The 27,458-nt window shown below is 53.9% G+C and overlaps 1 protein-coding gene across 1 annotated transcript; it reads right to left on the bottom strand.

The window, feature by feature from the left end:
- Positions 1-3,568: 3,568 nt before the first annotated feature.
- TTC22 (tetratricopeptide repeat domain 22) lies at positions 3,569-24,171 on the bottom strand (the record flags this gene model as incomplete). The annotated part of the gene is made up of 7 exons (XM_082834815.1): positions 23,579-24,171; positions 10,154-10,209; positions 9,826-9,950; positions 9,089-9,207; positions 7,692-7,853; positions 4,652-4,804; positions 3,569-4,108 (listed from the first exon to the last, which is right to left on the bottom strand). The coding sequence occupies exons 1-7, from the start codon at positions 24,143-24,145 to the stop codon at positions 3,569-3,571; spliced, it is 1,722 nt and encodes a 573-aa protein (XP_082690941.1). The 5' UTR covers positions 24,146-24,171.
- Positions 24,172-27,458: the final 3,287 nt, after the last annotated feature.

The raw sequence follows: 27,458 nt of genomic DNA, 5'->3' as shown, positions 1-27,458 counted from the left end.
CCTATAACTGAAAAATCTTACCTGTTTTCATGATCTTCAACGTGCCTAGTTCATGCTGGCTAAACAGGAGTTTCTAGCACCTGATGTGGGCTGCTAGACACAGAGGAAGGAATGGGCAGGCAGCACAAGGTGCGATTCATCTTCATTACTCCGATTATGGGGTCATTAAGGCTTTTACTCTGTAGTGCCCCCCTAAGGAGCTCCTGCTGCTTCAGCTGTGTGACAGAGAGTTGTCCTCCCAGCTGCCCAGTAGGCAGGGGTGTTCCACAGGACTCAAAGCTGTAATTGAATAAAGATCAAACCAGCCAGAGCCACGATCCTGGCGGACTGCCAGGCCTGGCCTCAGCAGGGGCTTGCTGAAGAGGCGTGGCCAAGGACACGTCCTGAGCCCCAGGGACAGCCATCCTCTCCTCCGCACTGGGGAAAGGCCGCTAACACAGAATGAGTGTGAACAGCGTGGAGGGTGGAGTAGCCAGCTCTGCCACCTTAAACCTCCGAGAGCTTCCCATTGGTCTTCCAAAGTCCCCGCTGTGGCCCACGAGGTCCTGCATGAGCTGCTCTGCATGCTCTAGACTGTGAGCTCCCTGAAGGCCCGGGCAGGGTCTATTCTGTTCTGCACAGTAGCCCCAGAGCTTGGCACTATGCTTGGAACTTAGCCGTTGCTCGATAAATGCTGAGTGAATGACTGGTAGGCCTGTGGTCTTCCTGGACTTAACAGAAGTGAACTTGGCAAAGGAGGCAGCCCCAAGGGCAGAGAACACTGGACCAAGGGGCTGGAGGTGGGGTTCGAGTTTCTATCTGCCACTGATTCATTGCTTGACCTTGGGCAAGTCCCTGCTCTCTTGCCTCAGTTTCCCTACCTGGGCCTCAGTTTCCTAGCCGCAGATTTGGGGATTTGGTCTAAAGCTGGAGAGGAGGTGGAAAGAAAGCCCATGCTCTCCGGTTGAGCTCTAGCCTGCAAAGTTCCCTAGATGGCAGACCTGGCCCCAACCTCAGCCCTTGTGGACCTGGTGATGGAGTCGCCTGTTTGGGACTGACGTAGCCACGTCCCTACTGTGAGTTTACTCAGTTCAACAACCAAAACTGAGCCTGTCTTACGTGCCAAGCTCAGTGCTGGGTCATGGGGCTAAATCAGACGTGGTCCTTGCTGTAAAGAGCCAGAGTTGAATGGGGACAACAGACATGGTGACATCATTATGGTGCAAGGACAAGGGGATATAAGCAGTGCGGGGGGACACAATACCTTGAGCGTGTGCACAAAACGGAGTGATTAATGAGAGCTGGAGGATTTGGCAAGACTTCCTGGAGGAGGCAGCTTTGAGCCTAGCACTTGGGATAGAAATTACAGGAAAAAAGCCAGTGGAGGAATGGGATGTACAAAGGCACAGAGGTAAGGCAGTTTTCGAACAGGGAGACTAGTACACTGTGGGGAGGGAGCAGGGTAATGACAGGTTGCGTTGGGGATCACAGGCCCAACTCTAGACTACCCATGACACATCTCCCAGGAAGGGCTGTGTCCCAGGAGACAGCACACACGGGGCAGGTCTGGCTCTTCCCATGCTTACGTGTGACCTTGTTCAGTGTCTCAATGTCCTCATCTGTAACCAGGATCATGATGCCTACTCTTCAAGGCTGGTGAGAAAACTGCATGAGTTTACATGTATGAAGTGTATCGCACACAAGAGGCAGTCCCAGAAATGGGGTTTCCTTTCTCTTGTTGGCTTCTGTCAGTACCCCTGACAGAAGCCCTAGTGGGTGTTTGTTAGTCATTTATATGATTCTGTGAATGAGATTATCGGAAAGAAGCTTATTGAAAAGGTCTGGCAGGAATGGAGGGAGAAACGCATGACCTTGAGGACAGGAAAAGCGAGGAAGGAAACAAACTGGGAAGCCTGGGGAAGGGACAAACCTCACCAACTTCCCAACTTCGCCAGTAAACCACCTTGAATTCAGTTTGTCTGTCTGGGAAAGCAGGAGAAGAAAGAGATGGGTTCCTGTCATAGGGAAGGTCACAGGTCACAGCCATGGGTGGAGAAGGGATGGGGGAGAAGTGGACAGGGCTGTGTATGCTGCCTGCTGTCCAATCACCTCCTGGACTCTCCTGCAATGGAGATGAGAGGAAGGAAGGAGGGAAAGAAAGTCACCACCTGAAGTGGTGAGCCATCATGAGCCCTGAGGTGGGATTCAAGGGCCTTAGGGTGGCCTCACTGTCTGGATTTCACAGGTGCCTGGAACGACAGCATTATCCCGATGGATATCAGAGTGCCCCAGGTGACAGGTGACACGTAAACCCTTCACACGTAAACACTTAATGCTTTAGTGTTACCAGTTTATTAATATTTTTCCAAACCTGAAAAATGCTGAGAGTAAGTTGGAGGGACAGGGGCGGGGAGGCTAGGAAGTGTGGCTCTGAGCAAGCTACTTCCCTTCCAGGGCTCTCAGTCTTCCCATGTGCACAGTGAGACATCCGGGCGCGTGATCTCTAGGGATTGCACTTTTCGGTCTGTTCTCCATCTGTCACTGGGGACATGAGAAGCGATGCAGGGGTGCTGGCCTACCCTTGGTACAGTCTGAGCATCAGGAAAATGAACAAAGCAGTGAGTATAACTTTTTTTTTTTAAAAGGGGAAAAGTGCAAAATAAATCACAAACCATGAAGGGGGTCTTGCCATTGCATTTACGTACAACCAGCATTCTTGCAGTCTGGAAAGAACTTGATTCGGAATTTTAGGTTAAATTAGCTCTTGTAAGTAAGTAGGACCACAAGAATCCAGCTTGGACGTTCTGCTGGCAATCAGAGCCTAAGTACTTTGACAATAAAATTCCACGTCTAAGAGTCTATGACTATGATTCCAAAATTCCAAGATTTTCTTCACTCTTTTGTAGAAGGTTTGAGATTGGGGGCAGTTGGCACTTCCTTGGGTGGTGCTCCTACTTTCCCCCAAGAACAGAGAAGCCAAGCAAAGGTACTACTGATGGGCTTTATTTCAGGGAGTTCGAGGGCCTTTCAGACCAAGCTGGCCAAGGATGAGGCCTGCTGCAAGGCTGCTAGAGAGGCAGGAAAGAGCCCTGAGCAGCCAGGTGTAGACTACCGCCCTTCCCTTACTTGCTCCTTAGCAGCTGTGCCCTCTTCTCTAGCCACGGCTTCCCTGGAGGCAGGACCTGAGACCTACTCCAGTCAACCTAAGTAAAGGGGGCCTTATTATAAGGATAGAGCGTGGCTCACGGAATCCAAAGACAGGCTCTTGGGTACTAGAAAGCCACCAAAATGGAGACAATTATCTTCTGTATCTCTTGGGAGGCTCCATATTATTTTTTCCGCATATTTGTACAATTTGGTCCTTTAATTCAGTTTCCCAGTGGCCCCTCGCGTCTGCCCCAGCTGAATCAGGCCCTTTTGCCTCCGTAGGCACGTCAAACCGTCCTAGGGTCCTAACGTTTCCATTCCAATTCCCGAAAGAGAACCTGACGGGTTCCCCGAACCCGCCAGTTTACGGCAGTGAAAGCCGATGTGCAGCGCCCCGACCAGGTCCAATCACTTATAGGCGGGGCCTCAACGGGGCGGGGCCTCAGGGACCTTCGAAGGAGAACGCGCGGTGGCCCCTCCGTGGGCCCGTGCCCTCGCGCTGCATGGTCTCGAAGAGGAGCCGCACCAGCGCCGGCCGTCCCTGCACCACTAAGGCCCGGGCCAGCCCCAGCACCTCGCCCGTGTGGCCGCGCCACACGCGCTGCAGCTCCTGGCGCAGGCGCGCCGCCGGGTACTTGTGCTGGGCGCAGCGCAGCCACGCGTCCACCTCGCTGCCCAGCTCGCCGTCGCTGAGCTGCGCCTGGCTCCACTGCGCCAGCAGCGCCTCGAGCAGGCAGCCGAAGCCCTCGGTGTGGCTGGAGCCCGCGTCGTCCAGCTCCACGGCGCGCTTGAAGCAGGCCGCCGCGTTGGCCTCCTCGCCTTTGATGCGCAGGCACTTGCCGCGCAACAGCTGCAGCTCGGGCAGCGTGGCGCCCAGCTCCGACTCGCCGGCCTTGGCCAGGAAGACCAGCGCCTGGTTCAGCGCCGCCTCGTCCACCGCCAGCTGCTCCTGCACAGCGTCCACGCCCATGTAGTAGTAGACCTGGGGTGGGGGCTTCGGGGTGAGCCTTTCTCCCCTGCCGTCGCCGCTGCCCGTTCATTCCATTCCCACACTTGCTGTTTTAAAAATTCCACGCATTCATTCCCACCCTCCCTCCCTCGACAATTATTCATCGCAAATTTTTGTGCCCCTCTCCTGGCAAAGGAGACAGTACTCTGATTCCAGTTCCAGCCCCAGCGCTCTCGGCCATATAACCTTGAGCGGGGCAATCTCTGGGCCTCAGTGTTCTTAGATATAAGATATTGTAACCTCTGGTAGTCATTCCGTGCTCACGGAAGGCACAGAAGGATACAGAATAATGGCCCACACTTTCTGAGTGCTTAGAAGGCACTGGGCCCTGTTCTGAACGCTGTAGGTGCATCATCTCCTATAATCCTCACCAATGCAGTAGGAGGCAGGTACTGTTATCAGGCCTGGGGATGCCCCGCGTTCCTCCCTGTGTCCTCAGTGCCCAGGCCTGGCCTGGCAGAGAGTTAGTAGGTTTTCAGTCAGCTATTGGCTACCCTAGCCAAGAGGCTACCTTACCTGGCCGATGTTCAGGTAGGTCTTGAGGCCTGGGCACACCTTGACCACCTCCTCGAGGTCAGCCTTGGCGCAGGCCAGGTGGTTCCTGTCAGGCATGCCCCCGAGCCCCATCTTGCTTCGCTCCAGGTCATGCAGGTAGGCTCTGACGTGGATCTGCCCACAGAGAGTCAGCTCAGGGAAGATGCTCAAGCAAGGACCCTTGCCCTCTTTTCTATCCTAAATAAAGTTTTTTTTCTTAACAGCAACTCAGGGAGGTTCTGTGGTGCAGTGGAAAGCCCCTGTGACTGGAACTCGGGAGTCCGAGGTCCTACTCCTGGGCCAGCTTGGGCTAGCCACTCCACTGTCTGGGCCTTAGCACACTGACCCCTCTCTGTACAATGAAGGGCGTTGGATGAAGTAAGAGCCATTCATTCATTCACTCATTCATTCAACAAATATGTATTGAGTGCCCACCATATGCCAGCCCCTGTGCTAGGTACTGGGGTACAGTGCTGATAAGAGAGGAGGTCCCTGCCCTGGCAGAACATTCTAGTAGGGGAGATGATCGTAAAAAAGTACATGGTACCACTTCAAGTGGTGACAAGTGGTATGAAAAAATAAACAGGGTGATGGGATAGAGGTGACTAAGGGAGGGGGTTGTTTGAGATGGGATGTGAGAGTCCGTGTAAGCAAGTAGTGTGGGAAGAATGGCAGGTGGCCCAGCTTACAAGCATCAAATCACAAACGATTCCAGACCCTTGCTTTCGTCACCACTTCCTCCCTTTTCCCCCACATCTATTTGGAGCATTTAGAAAATCTAGAGGCTCAGGAGGGGTAGGGAAGGGGTGGAGAAGGAGGAAGTAAGAAAAAGGGGGTCATTGTCCTTGAAGGTATCAATGCTTTACAGCCATTGGTGGGCTCTGGTTCTAAGACAGCTTCATGAGGTGGGGGTGGGGTGGGAGTGGGAAGCTCTGCCTTTGGAGCCAATTGAACTTGGCTGAATTCCAGCCCCTCCCCCTCCTCATTAGCATGACCTCTGTGAGGCTCATTTTCCACATCTGAAAAATCAGTACACTAAGATCTTCCTTGGAGAGTTACCATGACAATGGAGAGAATATGTTCTAGCCAGGACCTAGCACATGGTAGGTGCTCAGTTCATTCATTCATTCTTTCAACAAATATTCATCAAGAGCCTGCTACGTTCCAGGAGCTGAGGGTATATAGTAGAGAGCAAAATGACAAAATTCCCTGCCCTCCTGGAGCCTGTATTACAGCTGGGGGGAGAGACAGTAAACATGATAAATCAGCAAATAGTGTGCTAGGGAGTGATAAGTGCTAAAAAGGAAAAACAAACAAAGACAGGAGGACACAAAGTGTTGGTGAGAAGCTGACATTTTCAAGAAGACACAGCTGCTAGCAGCTCCGCCTTTTCTTCAAGCCCTCTGGGAAGTGAGGGAGGAAGCCAACTGGATATTTGGGAGAAGAGCATTCTAGGCAGAGGCCCTGAGGCAAGATCATGCCTCAGGAGCTGCAAGGACCCCAGTGTGGCTGGGAGGGAGGGAGCTGAGCCGGGGTGGGTCAAGGTCATGGGCCAGGTAGGGCCTTAGGCTCACAGCAGGGCCTGAGGCTTTTACACAGATGAGTTCCCTTCCCTTCTGTTCCTTCCTCCTCACTATGCCCTGCCTCCATCCTGGTGCCAGTCTGGTCATCTGAGTAGTAAGTGTGATCTTTGGAGCTACAGGGAGACAGCGAGCACATGCTACAGGCCAACCTGTGATGGCGTGAGGAGAGTGAGGTTTGGATTCCCCCTAACGGAATGCAGGACCCCTTGAAGGTCACTGCCTCTCTGTTGCCTCATTAGTAAAATGACACACGTTTGGCCTCTCACAGGATCTTGCGAGAATTCAATCAGGCCATGACTATGAAAGTGCTGGGTGAAATGCAGAGTGTTATAGAAAGGTGTTATTATTTACTATCAATCATGAGTAATATCACTACTATTGATAATGACCACATCAACTGCCATGAAGGAACTGACTGTCTAGTACCTGCTGGCAAAATGATTATGTCATACAGACCAAGACGAAGGGAGCAGATTCGCTATCATGTCCCATGAAAGGTAGTGGAGGAGGCTGTCCAGCCTGGAGCAAAGAGAACTCAGAGCTCCAGCTCTTTGCCCACAAGCAGATGGGTTCTGTAGGGGCTCCAGAGGGCAGATCTGGGAGCAGTAGGGGGAAGCCAGAGGCAGGCAGCTCTCAGTTAAATGAGTAATCTGCTGAGCTCAGTGACCATAGTGGACTGCCTCAAGCGACAGGGAGCCAGTTAAAAATATACCTAATAATACTGCTCAACCACTTATGAACTCTTACTATGTGGTCAGTACTGAGTTTTACACAAGAGTCTAATTTAATTCTCATAACAACTCTGTGAGGCAGGTACAATCACCTCCAGTCTATAGAAGAAGAAACTGGGGCTCAGACTTTGGGCAAGAGTATTCTGTCTACAGTCCCGTAGCGTGTAAGCGGGGCTGTGGGATTTGAACCGAGGCCAGTGGCGTTGAGAGCCAGAGCTCTGATCTACGACATCAGACCTCCTCCAATATACCCTCTGCCTTTCACAAACACCTCCCATGCTCCAGGCACCTGCTTTAGATGTTATTTCACTTAGTCTTCTGACCACCTTTTAAGATAGATGTTACTATCCGTATCTTCCAGATTGAGGAATGGAGGTTTGGAGGGGTAAGTGGCTTGCCCCAAGTCCCACAGTGATGAGTGGAGAGGCCAGAATTCCACCCAGGTCAGTATGACTGCCGAAGGTTCTAATCAAAGAGGAGGCTGGCAGGTTGTTGGCCAGGTCATTACAGAAGGGATGAGCAGTGGGTGGGAAGCTCCTTCATTCTCTCACTCAACAATCTTAGAGAACACAAACTGTGAGCCTTGATGACACCTACGCTCCCTTCCACCGTGAAGGCTCCCTGACCTCCGGGCTCTGGCCACAGGGTCTTGGCCGTTGTTCTCTGATTCTGGATGGCAGGATGGGGTGGAGCTGCGGGTAGACTCACCTTGGCCCTTGTGCAGTACGCCTGCCAGTTGAGCTCCGGATCTCGTAGGGTGTCCAGGGCCATGTTGCAGGTACCCATGGCCATATCCTGCTTTCCGAGGAAGTGGAAGATTTTGGCCAGGTGATTCAGGATTGGGGGTTGGTCCTTGGCAATCTCAATGGCCTGGGTAAGGGAGGAGGTAAGAACAAACCATTTGTCTGGCTGTTTGCCAGAACTGGAACCCCTTCTCTCAGTAGAGCCATATTACCCCAAAGATCTTATTCCTCATATCCACCACATCGTGGGACCCAACACTTTGGGCACAGCTCACTGGCACTCAACTCCTGAGAGCCCGACTCGCTGACATGCTCTCTGCCATGTTCACGGGACACGTCCAGTGAATCCCTCCAGACCCCAGGCAAACCCCTCTTCCTCAGACACGTCGCTGTGTGCTCCCCCATTTTCCTGGGGCAGGTAGGGGGAGGGGCCAGAATCAGCCTCTACCTCCCCCAGACTCACACAGTGTTTCTAGCTGGGCACAGCACTTCCCCCGCCACCACCCCAATATTGTTACTGACAGCTGCCTGCCTTGTGTTTGTTGCTGCCCCTGAGATGGTGAACTACAGGGCAGGGGCCCCATCTGTCCACCTCTGTGCCCCACACAGAGTAGGTTCCCAAGGAGGGGCAAAGGCAGTGCGTTAAATTGGACAAAACTCTCGGAACACACGTGAACCAGTGTTTATGCTCTGCTCTCACTAAGATCTCTCACCAAGAAATTGCTCATTACTGACCAGCAAATGCTAGGAACGTGCCCCGGCCAGAGCGTCGTGCTGACTGCAAGGAGAACGAAAATCACAGGGTCCCTGGCCTCCAGGAAAGTCTTCAAAAACTGAGCTAAGTGTGGAAACTGCCACAGAAACGAGGTGCCAAGAATAAGGCTTGAACAGCGCTTTACGGTTTACAGTGAACCGTTTCATCCACTACCTCCTTTCAGTCTCTCAATATCCTAGATGATGGACAGATCACATAATTAACAGATAAGGAGGTTCAGAGATGGAAGTGACTTGTTTTAGGGTCACAGGGCCTATGGGCAGAGCTGGCATCCAGACCCCAGCTAACCTCGTCTTCTTTCCACTTTGCTCCCGGGGGTGTGAAGGGGAAAGGCCTGAGGGTATATCTGGGAAATCGTGACTAGCTTAGAAGACAGGCCTAGAGAAGTGGAGACGGTCTGACTCATAGGCCAAGAGGACAAGGGAGCACTTTGGCTTTGTTTGGGATGGAGAGAAAGGTCTGGGCACTTCCTGAGTAAGGCAGGGAGGTGGGGATGACACCCAGAGAAGCAGCGGGTTCCAGGAGAGGAGGCTGAGGTGTCAGTCTCAATCCGGGTTCGGAGAGCTTCTGTGGCCGGGGGCACATACCTTGCCAAAGCAGTCCAGGGGGTCGGTCCCTGAAAACCCGCAGTCATGGATGCCCATGGGGGTGATGGAGAAGGTGTCCTTCCTCTCCAGCAGCATCCCGAGGTAGCACCAGGCCAGAGCTGGGGGTGAGGCCGGGAGAGGGGTCTCAGGCAACAGCGGGGTGGAGAGAGGGAGGGGAGCCACGAGGAGGCAGGGGGCCAGTGCCACCCCAGGTGTCAGCCCCCAGGAAGACAAAGGGAGGGGAAGTGGCATGAAATCACTGTGGGCCAGCCAGGGACCGAGAGAAACAAGGGTGGGGCGAGGGACGTGTGAGTGGAGGGATGAACAGTTTCAGTGCTTGTTGTGTTTACTGTGTCGTGCGGGATACCCTGCTCTCTGACTCCAGCTCTCCCCAGCTCTGGATCTCTGGTCCCTGTGGAAAAATGACTCGACTCCCGTCCAGAACAGCCTTCCCTCCTCCCACCACAAAATGGGGATAAGAGGCTGCAGTGGCGAGAACTCTGTCTCTTACACTTTCGGTCACAGACAGGCCTGGACACGTGCACCTGGAGTGATCTGCAGGCGCCCGTTCACCTGTGCGAGGTGTGCGAGCTCCCTGAGGTGAACAAGGGAGTGGATGAGATAGAGGGTGAGGGACAGCGAAACAGTGCTAGAGGTGGGGACAGTGACAAGACTGGCAGGGCTGGTGGCGGGTGCAGGGAGGACGGGGCAGAGGCTCCTCTCCCACCCGTCCCCACGGGTCCTGCCTTGGTGGTGGGGTTCCAACGACTTGAGGACTTGCCGGAGCAGGGCCAGCGTGCGGTTGAAGGCCGGCAACCTCTTCTGCTCCTCGCTGCCCAACTCCAGGAAGATGCCATCTAACCTGTGGCAGAGAAGGGGACGCGGCTGGTCAGCACCCTTCCAGCCGTCCCCAGGGTGCCGCGAGTCCTCCCCAGGCCAGTGGGCAGGGAGAGGAACTCGGGGAGCCCTTGCCACGCAGATGGGCTCAGCCATTTCTCCCCTGGCTTCCAGGCCCCACCTCTCCCCGTCCCTCCCCACCATCCCATCCTCAACCCATAGCCTGACCTGATGAAGAGCGTTGCCATGGTGAAGTACCAGCCCCTTTTTTCCTCGTTCGGGATCTAGGGAAGCAGAGAATGGCTTGTGCTGCTGCTCTTGAAGCATTTGGGACATTGTTCATAGACTCCCATGCTTTCCCTGAACCCTGAGAAGCAGCAAGTACACTCTTGGTCATAGTGCTGGCTCTGCCACTGGCCGGCTGGGTGACCTTGGGCGAGTCACTTCACTTCTGTGACCACAGAGGATTTGACAAGATGACCTGTGTGAATGCCCCGAGCAAGGTGTCCATCACAGAGAGGGCGTGGCGTCCATTTCCTTCCCTCCCCACTACCGCAGGGCCCACACTCCACCAGTCACCTTCTCTCTCCCCCCCCCCCCCGCTTCTCCCCTTTGGCGCCATCCCTCAGCTTCCACCTTCCTGAGAAAGCCCCTTTGGGCATGTGAGTGAGTTCAGCTGAAGCCCAGGACCCCACCCTGAACTGTTTTCCCATTGTTTTTCTTGCCAACTTTGCTGTGCATTTAGACTGACTTAGGCACCAGATAAAATATTTATGGGAGTAGCTGCTCCTGCCTTGGGAAGGAATTTTAATGAAAACCAATAAAACCCCCAGTGCATATCAGCAGCTCTGCCTCAGCCTCCAGCCCCTCCCTCCACATTCATCTCCTGTGGTTGATCTCCAGGCTCCATTCTGCACTCACCACCCGCCATCCGCAGAGGCCTTCTCAGCTCAGGGCCCCTATTATCCCTCCACCCCACCCTCAGCAGCTAGGATGAAGCATTAAGTCCAGCCAGCATTTCTGTGGTGTGAGGCATCTGTGGTGTGAGGCCCAACTATGATGTGTTGGGTGCTGTGGAGCTGTGGCACTGAATGGGACCTGTACCCTGGCCCACATGGGCTCACAACTCGGTTGGGGAGACCATAAATAATGGGGTTTGAAGGAGCGCCTGCCACATGCCAGGATCCTGACACTCATCATCTCAATCTCACAACAACCTATGAGGTAGGTGTCATCCCATTTTACAGAGGCACATACTGAAGTTCAGAGAGGCAAAATGACTTGCCCAAGGTCACACAGCATTCAAGTGTCAGAGCTGGGATTTGAACCCCATTTGTTAGTCTCCAAAGCCCTTGCTCCCCTCATTACACTGGCTTACCAATAGCTATAATATGAAGCAGGGTTTGATCAAGGCTGAGAGGGGGATGCAGACAAATGCAGCAGGATGAAGAGGCCACTTCCAGCCAGAAGACTCTAAGAAGGTCTCATAGAGGATGGGCTGTAAGGTGGGCCTTGAATAGCAGTGGTATTTGAGAGGGTGAGGTGGGGGACAAGGGCATTCCAGACGGGGTGTTCAGCACGGACACGAGTGGGCAGCTGGGGAGCATGGGGCACGGTGAGTATGACTGGGGTGTGGCGGGAGCTAACGTTGCCAAGTTAGGCTGCGACTGCTCTGAGGTAGCCTTGGATGGTTCGGAGGAAGAGAGGAAGGGGGACCTGTGAGTAGATCTCAGTGAACAGTGTGATTGCCCATAGGGGAGTGTCTTGAATGCTGACCCAAGTCAGGTCTGGCAGGAATTAGAGCAGAAGGAACACCAGGGGCTATGGGAGGAGGTTTCCTACATGATCCAGGGGTACCGCCAAGACTTCTGGAGGAGGACGTGCTGGAGCAGGGTTCTCAGGGACAAGTAGGAACCAACCAGGTGGATACAGTGAGAGAGGGCATCAGATGGAGGGCACATCACGTGCAAAACCTCAGAGATGAGCGAGCAGGTGTGTCGGGGGCTGCATGCAGCCCAGAGCGGCTAGAACCCCAGTTGTAAGGGGCGAGGGGATGAGCCAGCAGGGGAACATCAGGAGGGTCCCCTGAGTGTCAGGCTCAGGACCTGGAAGTCATCTGCAAGGCAGTGGGGAGGCATAGAAGGGGTTAGAGGTGGGGAGTCATCCTGTTACTTAGGTTGGAATACGTGTATGCGGGCTCGGCTGGGAACAGGGCTGTCTGGAGGGGAGAGGGGCGGGACCCAAGGATTAAAGGGCATCCTTGAGAGCGCAATGGAGAACACTGGCCAAAGCAAAAAGCTGGATGGGCTGCCAGATGACCTTACCTACTGCACCTGCACGGGACCTGGGACATGGGAAGGGGACTCAGATTCATGGGGCACCTACTGTGGGCCAAGCTGGCCAAGGACCTTGATATAATGTCAGCACCTGTCTGTGTGAAGGACCGAAGGCACGTGTGCCTCAGTCTCCCTGGTTGCCTGTGGCTGTGATCTCGTGACCTCTGGCCCCATGCCTGCTTTGAGGTTGGCCAGACTGAGTCATGGTGGGGAGACACAGAACTTGCTCCCCCTTTCAGGCTCCTGACAAGGAGATGTGACCACAAGTGACAGCAGGTATCCTAGACTAAGGGAGGGCTACAGTGCAGAGAGCAGAGGCTCGGGTGGCCAACAGGTCTGGCCACAAGAGGGGGTGACCCTGGGTGGATGTGTTACCCCTCAGAGGCTGTGTCCTTACCTGCAAAGGGGCATTGTGAGGCAGTGACCAGCCTGGGGACCGTGCCCATAAATCTCCATAAACGTTCACCCCCTTTCTCCTGGTTTGGGTTAGAAACGTGCAGAATTAGGCGTGTCTAGGAGGCTGCTTTGCCTTATGTCAGTTCTAGGTGGGGCATCGAAGTCTCAGGCTCTGGAGTCCGGGGCTATCCTGCCTCACCCCACTCTCCACCTCTCTACCCCACCACTCTGCTCCTAGGGCCTCATATGCCCCGTGGGGTCCACAGGTCCCCAGTGTTGAAGAGCAGTGTGTTGTCCTCAGGGCTCTCCCTGGTTCATAGCCACTTTCCTGTTTGGTATTCAAGATGCAAGAAATTAAGTTATGTGTCCACATCACACAGTACATGACAGAGTTGGGACATAAACTCATGCCTTCCTTGTCCTAGCCCGAAGTCTGTCCACAGCACTCAGTTATCTTGATCCAATCAATCCCCTTATTATGTCTCTGAGAACAGTGAGACCACAGAGGTGAAGCAGCTTGCTCAGGGTCACACACTGGTTAGTATCAGGACTTAAAACCCAGTGGTTTCACCACCATTGTGATAGTCTTGAGTAAGTCAAGCCTGGTTATGGTTTGCACTAAGTAAGCAATACTACCACCTGGTGGCAGAGTGCCTGAATTGCAGGGGCAACTCCTAAAGGTTAACTCCCCTTCTACTTGAAGACTAAAACTGATTTTCAGAGAAGTAGCTAGCTGAGTGACATCTCTATGACAAATCCCAAATGTAGCCCCTCCTCAGATCCCACTTAAGAGTAACATTTGCAGGGCTTCCCTGGTGGCACAGTGGTTGAGAGTCCGCCTGCCGATGCAGGGGACACGGGTTCGTGCCCCAGTCTGGGAGGATCCCACGTGCTGCGGAGCGGCTGGGCCCGTGAGCCATGGCCGCTGAGCCTGCGCATCCGGAGCCTGTGCTCCGCGGCTGGAGAGGCCACGACAGTGAGAGGCCCACGTACCGCAAAAAAAAAAAAAAAAAGAGTAACATTTGCAGGAGGGCTTATGGGGTTGCAAATCAGGAATGGAGTTAATGGTATAAACAGACCTCGTTTGAAGCCTCACTGTGCTTGGGTTCCAATCCTCCATCCCTGTGATGGAGCTAGTAGAGAGAGTCCATTCATTTTGCTGTGCAATTCTGGTCTTAAAATGGGCTGTCTCTTTAAAAATCCTTCTAGTTGTAACTGAAGCAGCAGCTGAAGCTGTTACCAGGGGCAACCTGGCAAGCCACGTATGCTAAATTAAATTAAACAGGCCTCTGACTGCCCCCTCCCCTCCTCTCTCCTGGAGAATGAAGTTGCTGTGAAGCCTCTTATGGCTGCAAGGAATTCACTTCCAGAGTTGATGGCTCCCAGAGGCAATATATTTGGAGGCAGTCTGGGAGGGGCTGACAGCACCTCTGCCAGGACAGAAATATTGACTGAGGGCCTCCCCGTGTGGGCTTTGGCAGGACACCCCACCTTTTCTCTTGTTCATCCTCATCAGGACCCCGTGAGCCGGGGGTTCTGGGGTCTATGAGGGGGCACTGGCCAGAGCGTGAGCCCGCCGAGGCTTCAAGCTGGCAAGGCCCAGGCACCAGCACTGCCCTTAAGTAGCTGGTTAGATTCTGGTACTAGGTGAGGGTGAGAGTGAGGCATCGACTTCAGGCAAGGGGTTCTCAGGACATCTCCCAGCTCCTCCGAGGCCCTCACCGGTATTTCCCTCATTATAGAGATGGGGAAACCGAGGCTCAAAGAGGCAGAGACGTGCCTACTTCACCTATTTCAGGCCAGGTCTCTGACTTCAAGTGCACCCTACTCCCACAACACCTCGCTGCAAGTGTTTGTACAGTGCTTACCATTTACAAAGTGCACTCACACAGATGCCACATGACCCTCAGAAAGCCCTTTGTGGAATGTAGAGTGGGTTATCAACACCCCCCTAGTACAGATGGGAACACTGAGGTGAGAAGACATCCTCACAGACACAAAGCCAGTGTGAAATCCTGGACTGAAACCTGGAAATGCTGCTTTTTTAGCTATACTAATAATAGTGCCTTTTATTGAGCAGTTACTATGCACCAGGCACATAATTTACATGTGTTAACTCCGGGGTTACCTAGGAGGTAGGGACTACGATTATCCCAGTTTTACAGAAGAGGCACCTGTGGCCCAGAGTGGCATAGCTAGAAGGTAGCAGAGCTGGGAACCCAGCAGCAGACGAGTGGTCCTCGCAGTGGGGTCCCCCGACCAGCAGCATCAGCAGCACCTGGGAATCTGATAGAAACACTGCACTAGAGTCTAGCACTGCAGAGAGCCAGGTGAAAATGGCAGGCCAGTGCACCAGTGCCTCTCTTTTTAAATGAACAAAAGGATCAGCAGTTGTGATCCTCTGGAAGCCTGACGATCCAAGCTGCTACAGCTGGGTGGGTAACTGGCAAAGGCAGGTGATCTGGCAGTACCTGCAGAGAATATCAGGATGAGGATTAGATGTTACAGAGCAGGTTTGTGTTAACTTGGCAGATAGAAGGATGGGTCTCAGCTGGCTACTCCATTTACTTCAAAAGGTGGTCCCCACAGAAGGAGATGTTGCAGGGCTTAGCTATTTTAGAGGATTTCAATAGAAGATCTCAATGTGCTAATGGTTTATGAATCTATATGTGTCTGCATAGGCTATACAGAGACCTTATTGGTTCGTAAGGAAAATGTTTGCCTTGCAGTTTGAACTCTGCCCCTGTGGATGTTGTATTCTGTGTTTTAGAGTCAGTTCCTGAGAGCTGACTGATTCTCTTTCAGGGGAGGGGGGATGAGAAGGAGGAAAGAGAATGAACGTTTCTCAACCATCAACTGTCCACTGGGCACTTTCGTGCATCGTGGCACCGAATCCACCCGCACAGCAGCCCGAGAAGGTGTAATGCAGCCTCCTCCTTTTACAGGTGAGGAAACAGAGGCTAGGAGAAAAGCCGCCCGGCCAGCCCCACAGCCCAGGGGGAGGTGCCAGGATTCAAGTTCAGATCTGCCTCCCTCCAGTGCCCTTGTTCTTTCCACCTCATCAGGCTGACCCTGTCTGTGAAGGCTGACGCTGCAGAAATAAAAGTCACCAGGTGGCAGGTCTCGGGACCATGCTCTTCCTGCTCAACTGGAATGTCCTCTGTGATGACAGAGCAGCCTTGGGCTCTGCACGCGGAGCTCCGGCCCCAGCCCACCTGGCTGGCCTGGCACCCCTGGGGGTCTGCCCCAGAAAGGCTGGGCAGGGGTCTCTCCTCATGCAGCTCCTGCCTCGGTGGGGGTGGGGAGTAAACAGAGGGTTGAGATTGGAGTCCCACCCCTGCCTCTACCTCCCCCAGGGTTCCTTGAAAGTCCGCTGGCCCAGCCTGGGCCTCAGTTTCCGCATCTATAAGCAGGGATGATCGACTGGGTTTGCCTGTGTCACAGGCACATGGGTGGGAGTGATCAGTGTGACTGGGCGCTGTGCCATGGAGGTGAGTCACCTATTCAGCCCTCGCTGGGTTCCCTGCATGGTCTTTGTGGATTTTAAGAGTGGAGCAGATCGACTGCAGCTCCCCATTGTCACCCCCTTTCTGGTCCTAGATCTGTCACGCAGACGCAGACTCTGTGAGCCAGCTTTGCTTTGCACTGGTTCCACAGACTCGCAGGACTGAGTAGAGCCACTTCTCTATTCCATGGTCCCTAGAGAAAAGGGACCCTGTCCAGTCCTGGGTACAATTCCAGCTCTGGCACCGGGCAGGTCTGAAGAAATCCTGCATTTTCTCAGCCCCTCCCATGGGTCCAGGCTGTGTGCACCCTTAACACACTCTATCTTTCCTCCTGTGAAGAAGGCAGTTGGGTCAGATGATGCTACAGGCAACTTTGGCTCTGGGGTCCTGTATCAATAAGGAGGGGAGACCCAGTTCCCAAAATTGCCAGGTGTGGAGGGAAAGAAGCCAGCAGCAAATTCAGAAGGTGCTGTTATGCAAATGTGAGCAGCACCGAGGCCATCAGAAGGCTGGGGCTAGAGTGTCAGGAAAGCTGTCCCTCAGCCTGGGCTTTATGTCGGAGAGAACTGAGTTCAGTTCCAGCCAGCCACTCATGGCTGTGTGCCCTTGAGCAAGTTGTTACGGCTCTCTGAGCCTCAGTTTGCTCATCTGTAGAATGGGGTTAATAACAGTTCTGATTCCCCAGCATTTCTAGGAGCAAGTGAGATAATCTGTGAAAAAAAGCACAAGTGCACAGTCCCTAGCTCATCGTCCAGCGTCATCCAAACCAAACCACTCAGATTCGTGGAGCTGTGTGTGTGTGTTTGCAAGCATCACCCTGCCCATGATCTCAAAAGTTGGAGATCAACTCTAAAGTCCTCAAAACGCCGTGCCTGACATTCCCCAAGCTGTGGTTTCCTACCTCCCTCTGTGTGTTTGTGTTTTCTTCTGCCAGGAGGTTCATTCCTTCCCCCACTTCTCTATTATCAAAGTCCTTCCTGTCCCTGAAATCACCCTGGCCACCACCTTAGTCCAGTGACAGAGGAGGAAATGTCCACCTTCCACAGAGGACTTGCCCACTGTCCCACAGCCAGTCGGGGCAGGGCTGAGGCAGGAACCCAAATCCTGACCCCTGGCTCCGAGTGGGGTCTTCCCCGATGTCATTGTTCTTTTCCTAAAGTTGGCTCTGGGCTGGGCTGGGCTGAGGGCAAGCTCAGGAAGGGGCAGGAGGAAGTGGGAGGAAGCAGAAAGAGGGTGGGGGCTCACTTAGAAGGAGTCCTGGCAGCCCCATCAGGGGATGAGGATGAGAAGGACACGTCCATCAAAGCTCGCTGGGGCTGGGCCTTCCCTCCGTGACCCCAGTTCCTCCTCCCACACCCCTGCCAGGCTGGTACCACTGTCCGCATTTCACAGAGGGAGACATGGACCCTCAGAGAGGTTACACAGCCAGCCCAGGTCACCCAGGGCGTCCCTGCAGCCTGCAGATTCCCACACCAACACTCTGACCTCAGTCCCAGCAGCGCATCTGCCTGCACCGTGCGCCCGAGTTGTCAGGGTTTGGAGCTGTGGGACGAAGAGGTGAGGGAGAAAGGGAGGCTGGGGGAGAGAGGGGGGCATGTGGGAGGCAGAGAGCTGTTGGGAGGGCAGCTCCTTGAGGAATTCCCGGGTCCTGGGGCTGGCCTCCCCAATGGTGGCACAGCTGTGTGTGTCTGTCGGTCCTTCCTGCCTGGCGACTGTGTGGATGCCTGCACCTTTGTTTGTTTGTGAGGCCGGCTGCTGGGCCTACCAGCACTGGGTCCATCCCCGCCCGCCCCAGCAGGCCCGGTGAAACCTGGATGGCCTGTGTGCACCCGGTCACCTGGGGCGAGTCCCCTCCCTGAGCCTGTTCTGTCCTCTGTGCACCAGGGAATCACAATACCAGTGGCAGTGTGTCTGTGAGGTTTGAATAAAAATCGGATGTGCTAATGAACGTAACATTCTGAGCTCTGTGCCTGGTGTACAGGCTGGATCAATGGCGCCCACTGTGGTGGTGTTTCCTACTACCACCCTGAGCCTGCTCTGGGCCAGCAGCAGAGGTGAAGGATCTGCATGTGTGTGCACCTGTGCGTGTGTGTGCAGGTACATGTGTGCGTGTGTGAAGCCACACAATATTCCAGGAAAAGGGGAAGAAACTCGAATGATTGAGTTAGCTTGGGACAGAGATATTACTTTTTTAGAGAAATTTAAGTTCGAGTTACTTTATTTTAGAAAAAGAATGGGGATTTTAAGACTAAAAAAACAAATTAAATTTAGCAACAGTCACAAACCCCTCTTGGGTGTCCAACCCCGTTCCAGACACGGGGTGGTAGGTAGAGATAGAGGGTCGCCCAAGACAGAGGGCTCACCCTCTAGAGGGCAAGACAGAAACCACTGTTATAGAGCAAAGCTGAGGGCTGTGGCGGCCAGAGGGTGGGCAAGGTGAGGGGCTGGGCGCCAACATGATCTACACTCTGCCTGGAGCCCTTCACGGTCTCTCACTTAATCCTCACAGCAACCCTGTGAGGTGATGTTAGAATCCCACCTTGCAGATGAGGAAACTGAGGCTCAGAGATGTGAAGTGACTTGTCCGTAGCCACCTGGTGATGGAGGCAGAATTTTAACCGAGTGTGTCTAACTGCAAAGTGTTTGCTCCTAATACCCACTCCGCCTGGAGACTCCACCAAGAATCCGTCTGTGAGTGTGTGTGGAGAGGTGACGGGGGTGCGGAGGAATGACGGATAAAGCAATCTGCCTCATCATATTTTTGTAACTTGAGGACGAGGAAAGGGAGGGAACTAAGGGCTGAGAGGGAAGGCACAGACACTCGTCCACTCGTCCACAGACATGCGGCTTATTTTTGGATTATGGGCTGAATTACTAACTTCTGTAATGTTTTCTCTTGTAATTTTAGTTAGCAGATGAGCAGCCGTCATTGGTTCTTTGGTTGCTCTTTATTCTTTGAGCTCCGGGGGCTCCTCCTTGCCTGGGACAGTCCCAGCCCCCTCAGGATGGAAACTCTCCTGGAGCTGCAGCACCGGCTGGGTCGGACTCCTGGCCGCCCACCCCCAGCTGCGCTCCTGTGGGTGGCGACCCTCTCAATTGGAGGTCCCTCAGCGGCTGCTCCACTCTCCCCACTCCTCCTTCCCTGACCCCATGCTGACTTCACCTCTGCCCTCGTCCTTCCTATCCCCCCCCCCCACTCCCTATACACGGCAACCCTCTCTCTACTTCTCCACACTTCCACCCTAGATTTCCAGGAGGTGGCCGGAGTGGGGGGCTCCCCTCCCCATCCTGCCGGCCATCTGCTTCACACTTATTGCACCCCAATTCTCCCACCTCTCCAGAAAGAGCAAAGGCTTTGGAGTCAGAGTGGCGTAAACTCAACTGCCACTTACTAGCTCTGTGGTCTTGGGCAGGTTACTTAGCCTCGCTCTGCCTCAGTTCCCACATCTGTAAAATGGGATCAGGGAGTTCTTGTGAGGACTAAGATGAAGTCCGCAAGGCACCTGGAGAAGAGCGTTCATGAATATTACTGTGTGAAGGTGTGCATTGTGTGAAGGAAGGTTTTCAAGGGGGGGGTGACATTTGAGCTGGGTTTTGATGGATGGAGTTTGCTTTCTAGGCAGAGGGAAAAGTTCCTGCACAGGCATGTCTGGAGAAGTAGGAGAAGTTTAGAGTCCCTGGGAAGTAAGGTTCAAGGGAAGTAAGAGGAAATGCGGCTCAGAGGAGGGCAAGGAACCAGACCTCAGAGACCACATCAGCAGTTCCTCAGGGCCACCACGTGCTCTTCTTCCCCATGAAGCTTCTGGCTGCCCTCTTGCCAGGTCTCATCCAGTTCAGTTGTCACTAAAGCCCCCACCGCAGGACCTTTGCACACACCACGCCCCTGCCAGGATTGCCCTCCTCTCATTCCTGCCAGTACACTACTGCCTCTTCCAGAAGCCTCCCTCAGTCACTTGTGCTGAAAGGAAGTGTGTCCTCTCTGAAGTTCAGTTACTGTCACTCTATCCCCAGGACCTGGACTTGCCAGGTCCCTGCTGACTCCAACACGGGTCCTGATGTCCTCGAAGTGCACTTCCCTTGTCAGCCTCTGGGGGGGTCCTGTTTTTGGTTCAGAAACTATGGTCTCTGGTGTACAGCACTCAGAGATGATTGTCACCTGGCACAGGCCATGTAATGAACGCCTGTGACCTCAGCCAGTCATAGGCACGCCTCTGACACGCCCCTTTGGCCCCCACTACCAGAGATGGGGCTCAGGGAAGGCTGGTTACTGAAGGAACTAATGTTTGCTCTTCCCTTTGTCCATGAGCTTCTAAAAGGCAGGAGTTCTTAATGATAGGGCCTGGCACACAGTAGGTGCTCAATAAACGTTAAGATGCTGAGCATGTGTGTCTCAGACATGCCCAGAATTTACCAGTTTATGGGCACTTTTACCCCATGACTTGATTGGATAATCATAGTAAACTGAGGCAGAAATCACTATTGTTTAATGTTTATAAAGCAGACACTGAGGCCAGAGATGAAAAGTGACTTGTACAAAGTCACACAGCAAAATAATAAGCGACCTGGGTGGTTGAACCCAGCCTTCTGCTCTTACTATACAAAATCATCACTGTCATCCCGATTGCGACTATTTCTTGAGCATCTACCCTGCGCCACGTACTTTATAAGCATGATCTCTCCTAATCCTCAGATGATGAAACGGGGGAGCTTCAAATACCCACTTTCTCCTGGGACTGGGGGGAGGTTTTGACCACAGATACTCTGTGCAGACCTGGGGAGCAGCCGCTGGGCCAGGCCCAAGGACACAGCACAGGCCACCTCCCACCTGAGACAGTCAGCTCCCTCCCTGGAGCACAGGGCAGTGCCCTGCTTGACACTCTCTCCTCTGAGCGGTCACTGAAGGGGACGGTGCGGCCCCCACTGTGGCTGGGCAGACCAGCAGCAGGGAGGGAGGAGTCGGCCCCCATTCCTTCCCTATGCCCAAAACTTTGCCTCCCTGCTCACCTCCTCCAGGAAGCCTTCTCCTGAGAGCAGGAAGGGACCTCAGAGACCATCCAGTCCCCCCTCCCTCACTTTCACAGATGGGGAAACCACCACCCAGACAGGAGAAGGCCCCACCGTGGGTGGTTGCAGCTGAGATGAGAACCCAGGACTCCTGGCTCCCAGTCCAGGGCTTTTCAGGCCCTGCTCTGAGACTGTGACCATACTCAACATACACCAAGCTGGCCACGCCTTCCACTGAGGGCGGCTGGCATTCAGGGCCTTGTGCTCAGGCTCTAAAACAGGAGACCTGGGTTCCTTTTGGCCCCAGGGGACAGCCACAGCTGCACACAGTTCAGCGGGGAGGAGGCTCTCCCAGGTCAGGAGAGGCAGAGGTCGTCTGTGATCCTGCCGTTTCTGTGCAGGCTCTGTTCCTCATTTTACGGATGAGGAATCCTAGGACACAAGCACTATTATTATCCCCATTTCATAGAAAGGGAAGCTCAGTCATGCTACGGACCGGTTGGAGGTGAGAGCATGGGGAATTGGGATTCGGACCTGGACTGTCTGACCCAGAGTCTACCGTCTTAACCTCCACCCTGCCCTGCTCCCCGTAAGTCAAGTCCGTGCCTCCCACCCAGCACTCCCTGAGGTCTTGACTCCACATTTCCTCGTATGCGGGAGCCATAAGCTTTGGTGGAAAAGGCTCCAAGGGGGTGTGCAGAGCCTTTGTGAATGGAGCCATCCTACCCACGTGTGAAGGCTTGTTGTCGTTTAACTATCACAGTCATCATTATCAGCTCAACCCTGCCTATGAAGCGCCTTCAAGGAAAAGCCAGGGTACCTCTCTGAACTGTGATCTCCTCTTCTGTAACAAGAGGACAATGCGTCTACATCATTTGTCTGTCATCCAATGCAGGCGGCCTTTGGGATGGCCCCCAGTGATCCCCACTGCCTGGTATCTGTGCTCTTGTGTAACCCCTGCTCTCTGCCTGGAGGCTAGACCTAGTGACTTGCTTCTAATGAAGAGAATAGAGCAAAAGTGATGGGATGTCCTCGTGGCAAGGACCTGAGGGAGGCCTCTGGCCAACAGCAAGTGAGGAACTGATTCTCCCAATCGCCATGCGTGTGAGCTTGGAAGGAGACCCCTACCCCACCGCCCCCAGCTGAGCAAGCCTTCAGATGAGACCACAGCCTAGCGGCACCCAGCTAAACCATGCCTGGGTTCTTCAGCGCGCAAACTCTGAGACGATCAGTGCTTATTGTTTCAAGCTGCTAAGTCTCAGAAGCTATTTGTCATACAACAATGGGTAACTGATATGCCTAGCGTTTGTCTCTGTAGCTCCGGGCCCTGTGCTACACATGCATTCACTCAAGATGCATTTACCGAGTGCCACTGTGTCCAGGCACTGGCCAGGTGTCGGCTTTACAGTGGTAAACCAGACAGATGTTGTCCCCACTCTTGAAGAGCTCAAGATTGAGGTGGGGAGACAGACTTGTAAATGGACAGTGTGAGCAGTGCTGTGGGAGCCCAGGGGAGATGCCTGACCCAGCCTGGAAAAGTCAGCGGAGTGGATGCCTGAGAGAGAGGACAACCTTCCAGGCAAGGGTAGAGCAAAGGGCACCTCTGAAAGAGGCCGAAAGAGTGGCAAGGTGGGCTGTAAGGAGACCTGGCCCACGGGGAACAAGGGGAAGTAGACGGTGGCAAAAGCCTGGTTGGAAGGGGGAACACGGCAGAGGGAAGGCAGAGAGCAAGGCCACAGAGGGTCTCTGGTGCCCACCGGAGAGCCTGGGACTTACGTGCCAGGCAGTGGGGAGTCACTGGGGGTTGTAAGCAGCTGACCGATATGGCCAGCAGGATTGAGCAACATGACACTGGCAGCAAGGGTGGAGGAGGAGGCCGAAGGGTCAGGCCAGAGAGCAGGAACCCAGGCAGGGGATGATGGAGGCTGGGCTGGCGAGGGGAGGCAGGAGAGGAGCGGATAGACCCTGGAGATATGAGGAGGCGGAGCGGACAGGATCTGGGGTCTGAGTGGATGGCTATGGTGCGTGAGCGGGAGAGAGGAGGCAAGAATGCTGCCTGTTTCTGGCGGGATGTGGAGCTGTGCCTTATACTTAGGTGGGTGTGGACAGGTGCAGGGACAGGTACTTGCTGGGAAGAGCAAGGTGAGAGGGATGAGTTGGTGTGTGGAGTTTGCAGTGCTGCCAGCAAAGAAACCTACGCAAGCTAACCCGCTGGGAAGTGGGTCCACGCCCTAGTCCGACAGAGAAAAGCTACAAGCCTGGTCTAGGACCCAAGGTGGGAGGGGCACGCTGGAACCGTATTCCGGAAGCCAAAGGGCCAGGGTTCGGTGAGAATTTGGAGGCCGGGGGCATCCCTGCAGACTTCAGGGGCCGCGACCCCAGCCCTCCCAGCCTGGGGAGGGGTCACCCACCTGCTGCGCGTGGCCCAGCGCCTTGTCATAGAGCTCGATGCCGGCCTCCAGCACCCGCGCCCGCTCCTCTGGGCTGGCGCAGCCCACGTCGAAGCCGTGCGCGTAGCCCTGCTCGGCCAGGCAGCGCGCGGCGCGGAGCGGGGGGTCCCCGGCGGCCCCGCGGTCCCCCGCCAGGCCCATGAGGCCGGCCAGCCGCTCGGCGCACGCCTCCTCCTCTTCCTTCTGCCCCAGCCGCCCGTACACGTGCACCAGATTGGCCCAGGCGTTGAGGTTGCCCGGGTCCTCGCGGGCCACCTCGAGGAAGCTCTCGCGGGCCTCATCCAGCTCCTCCAGGTAGAAGGCGAAGGCGCCCAGGAGGTGGCGCACGGCGGGGCGCTGCGCGGCAGCCGTCAGCGCCAGCTCCTGCCGAAGGCCGTCCCGCTGCAGCTTCAGGTCCCGGGCGTGGAGCGAGGCCGGCGAGCGCGGCTCGAAGTTCAGCTGCATCTCCAGGTGGAAGTGGCCGGGGAGGTAGTCCAGGTCGTCGATGAGGGCGTCCACCTCCTCGGCCGCGACCTCGGGCTCCGCCATGGCTGCCCCGCGGCTCCCCGAGCCTTGCTCCGGAGGCCGCCGTGGATGGGGGCGCCCCTCAAGCGAGCCCGGCGCGGGAGGCAAGGGTCACGGCGCAGAGGCCCGGGGCGCAGCCACCTCCCATCCCGGGGCGCCGCCCGCCGGTGGGTGGGTCAGAGCGTCGGCTCGGGAGCGCCCTGTGGGTGTTTACGCTTTCGCAGCTCAACGGCTTTTAGTCGCCCGCATTGCACAGCCAGGTGTGCCTGTTAGGTGCAGTGCCAAACGCGGGGCGTGTAACCCCCGGTGCATGGCAAAAGGCGTGCTCTTACTCTCTCTGCTCAGGAGATGAGGAAACTGAAGCTCAGACGAGGAAAAGGACTTGCCCAGGCCACAGAACTGGGTGTGCCCGAGCAGGCCTGGGAACCCAGTTTGCTGAACCCCAAAAGCCAGGTCCTTCCTCCTTGAGCACTGCTCCACCCTGTGCGAGCTCACTGAACAGGAGAGTCAGGCCTGGCCCTTCCAACGCAGCACCCAAGCCACCTCAGTCCTGCTGCTCTCCCATCCCCGCCACAGTCCCTCAGTGTTCTGCTTCCTCTGAATGGAGCCTGCCCCCTCCTGCAGCTCTTCCTTTGGTCATTATTTAGCAGGCTTCCCCACTTGGGATTTCTCTGCCTCCTCTCTGCCCTGCAGTCGGCCCCAGTGGAAAGACGGGGCTCCAGGTGCTGGTTCTAATCACTCTGGATAACTAGCAGCTCCCACTCAGTCTGCGTTCCACCTGTGGCCCAATTGTCTTGCTCTTGCCAGCCTTCCCCCAGGCCTGGCATCAGTCCCCTATCCTCCAGAAGATTGGGCTGTGCTCCCTGACGCAAAGCTGCTAGTCCTCCAGGACTTGGATTTTGTAGCAGGTCTGAACTTCTTCTTTTTTAAAATATTTATTTAGGCTGCGCCGGTGTTAGTTGCAGCATGTGGGATTTTTTTTTTTTTTTTTTTTTTTTTTTTAGTTGCGGCATGTGGACTTCTTAGTTGCAGCATGCATGCAGGATCTAGTTCCCCCACCAGGGATGGAACCCTTGGCCCCCTGCATTGGGAGCACAGAGTCTTACCCATTGGACCACCAAGGAAGTCCCAGGTCTGAACTTCTGAGTCCCTCCCACCCCTCATTCCATCTGGGGCTGGGCTCCTGAGACCCTGTTGCTTTATCTTCTTGAAAAACACACCAGCATTTTCAGAAGAGGAAATAGAGCCAATTTGTAAACTTGGAAAAAATATTTGACTTGAGCAATAAAAAGGTAAATTAAAACAACATTCTGGAGATATTTTTCACTTGTAATTTTATTTTATTTATCTATTTATTTATTAATTTTTGGCTGCATTGGGTCTTCCTTGCTGTGCGCGGGCTTTCTCTAGTTGCGGGGAGCGGGGGCTACTCTTCGTTGCGGTGCACGGGCTGCTCATTGCAGTGGCTTCTCTTGTTGCGGAGCACGGGCTCTAGGTGCACGGACTTCAGTAGTTGTGGCTTGTGGGCTCAGTAGTTGTGGCGCACGGGCCTAGTTGCTCCACGGCATGTGGGATCTTCCTGGACCAGGGATCGAACCCGTGTCCCCTGCATCGGCAGGCGGATTCTTAACCACTGCACCACCAAGGAAATCCCTCACCTGTAATTTTAAATGTAAAATTTAATAACTTTTAATTAAAAATTGTTACTATAAATTGCTGGTGATCATGAGATGAAATTTGGGCTCTTGACCTGCTTGGGAGGATCAGAGACAGATTTCCAGGGAGTTCGGCTTTTCCCCCCCCTTTTTATTGTCATAACATATACTTTACATAAAATTTACCATTTTAACTGTACAGTTCAGTAGCATTAAGTATATTCACATTGTGCAGCCATCACTACCATCCATCACCAGAACTTTTTCATCTTCCCAAACTGAAACTTTGTACCCCTTAAACAACTCTCCATGCCCTCCTTCCCCTAGCCCTGGCAACCATCGTTCTGGTTTCTGTCTCTGTGAATTTGACTACTTTATGTATCTCATATGAGTGGAATAATAATACAATACTTATTCTTTTGTGTCTGGCTTATTTCACTTAGCAGAATGTCAAGGTTCATCCATGTAGTAACTTGTGTCAAAATTTCCTTCCTTTTTAAGGTTAAATAATATTCCATTGTATGTATATACCACATTTTGTTTATCCACTCATTCATCAGTGGACATTTGGGTTGTTTCCACATTTTAGCTGTTGGGAACAATGCTGCTATGAACATGGGTGTACAAATATCTGTTTGAGTCCCTGCTTTCACTTCTTTTAGCTGTATGCCCAGAAGTGGAATTGCTGAGTCATATGGTAATTCTATGTTTATTTTTTTGAAAAACTGCTATACTTTTTTTTCCACAGGAGCTGCACCATTTTATATTCCCACCAACAATACACAAGTGTTCCAATTTCTCTATATCCTTACCAACACTTGTAATTTGTTTCTGTTTTTGTTTGTTTGTTTGTTTTTATAATGGCCATCCTAATGGGTGGCTTTGGCTTTTGATCTGACTCTGAGAAGATTAGTAGGAGTTGGATGGGGAGGTTAGGTTGCTGGTGCATTTCAGCAGCAGGAAAGGCACATGAAAAGGCTAGATCTTTGCCAGGGCAGGGTATGCCTAGGGACAGAGTAGCCCCATATGGCTGCAGCTTACAGAGCATGGGGAAGAGATGACAGCAGATGAGGACATAAGGCAGCAGCCACAGCCCCATCACAGAGGCCTGAATCCTGGCTACGAAACTTGATTTGACTTTATTGACATAATAGATGGCGCTAGAGGATGGGTTAGAAACTCTTGCAAACTTAGTTATGAGCTTTGTATCTGCTGTGTGATGCTCACTAGATGTGACCAGGGCAAGTTACTCTCCCTGTCTGATCCTTAGTTTCCTCTTCTGTATAATAGGGGTTGGAGAGGATTGCAGTCGTACCTACAAGAGAGAGTTAATTGCTGTGATCAGTAAGTTGCTGTGATGGGAAGGCTTTGGGCTGATTAGAGCAGGCTGCCTTGCTGCAGAGCTGACTCACTCTGGCCTGTTCTGACCTGCCTGGCAGCCGGAACTCCCAGCCCAGTGAACCTTGGCCTATATCCTGTGGTTATTCCTCCATAAGTCCCAGAGCCAAGGCTCTCATGCTGCGAGAACCTGAGAACACCTGAGCAGCCCTGGGGCTGGTTGCAGGGCCTCCCCAGCACATAGGATGTGGTAGTGGACACAGTCACATGTCACTCACTGCTCAAAACAGCTCCACCAGGAGACTGCTGTCACGTGTCACAGACAAGGAAATTGAAGCTTAGCG

The sequence above is a fragment of the Leucopleurus acutus genome (assembly GCF_964270905.1).
Source record: "Leucopleurus acutus genome assembly, chromosome: 2".
NCBI lineage: Eukaryota > Metazoa > Chordata > Mammalia > Artiodactyla > Delphinidae > Leucopleurus > Leucopleurus acutus.
This window is presented reverse-complemented; position numbering and strand designations above follow the sequence as displayed.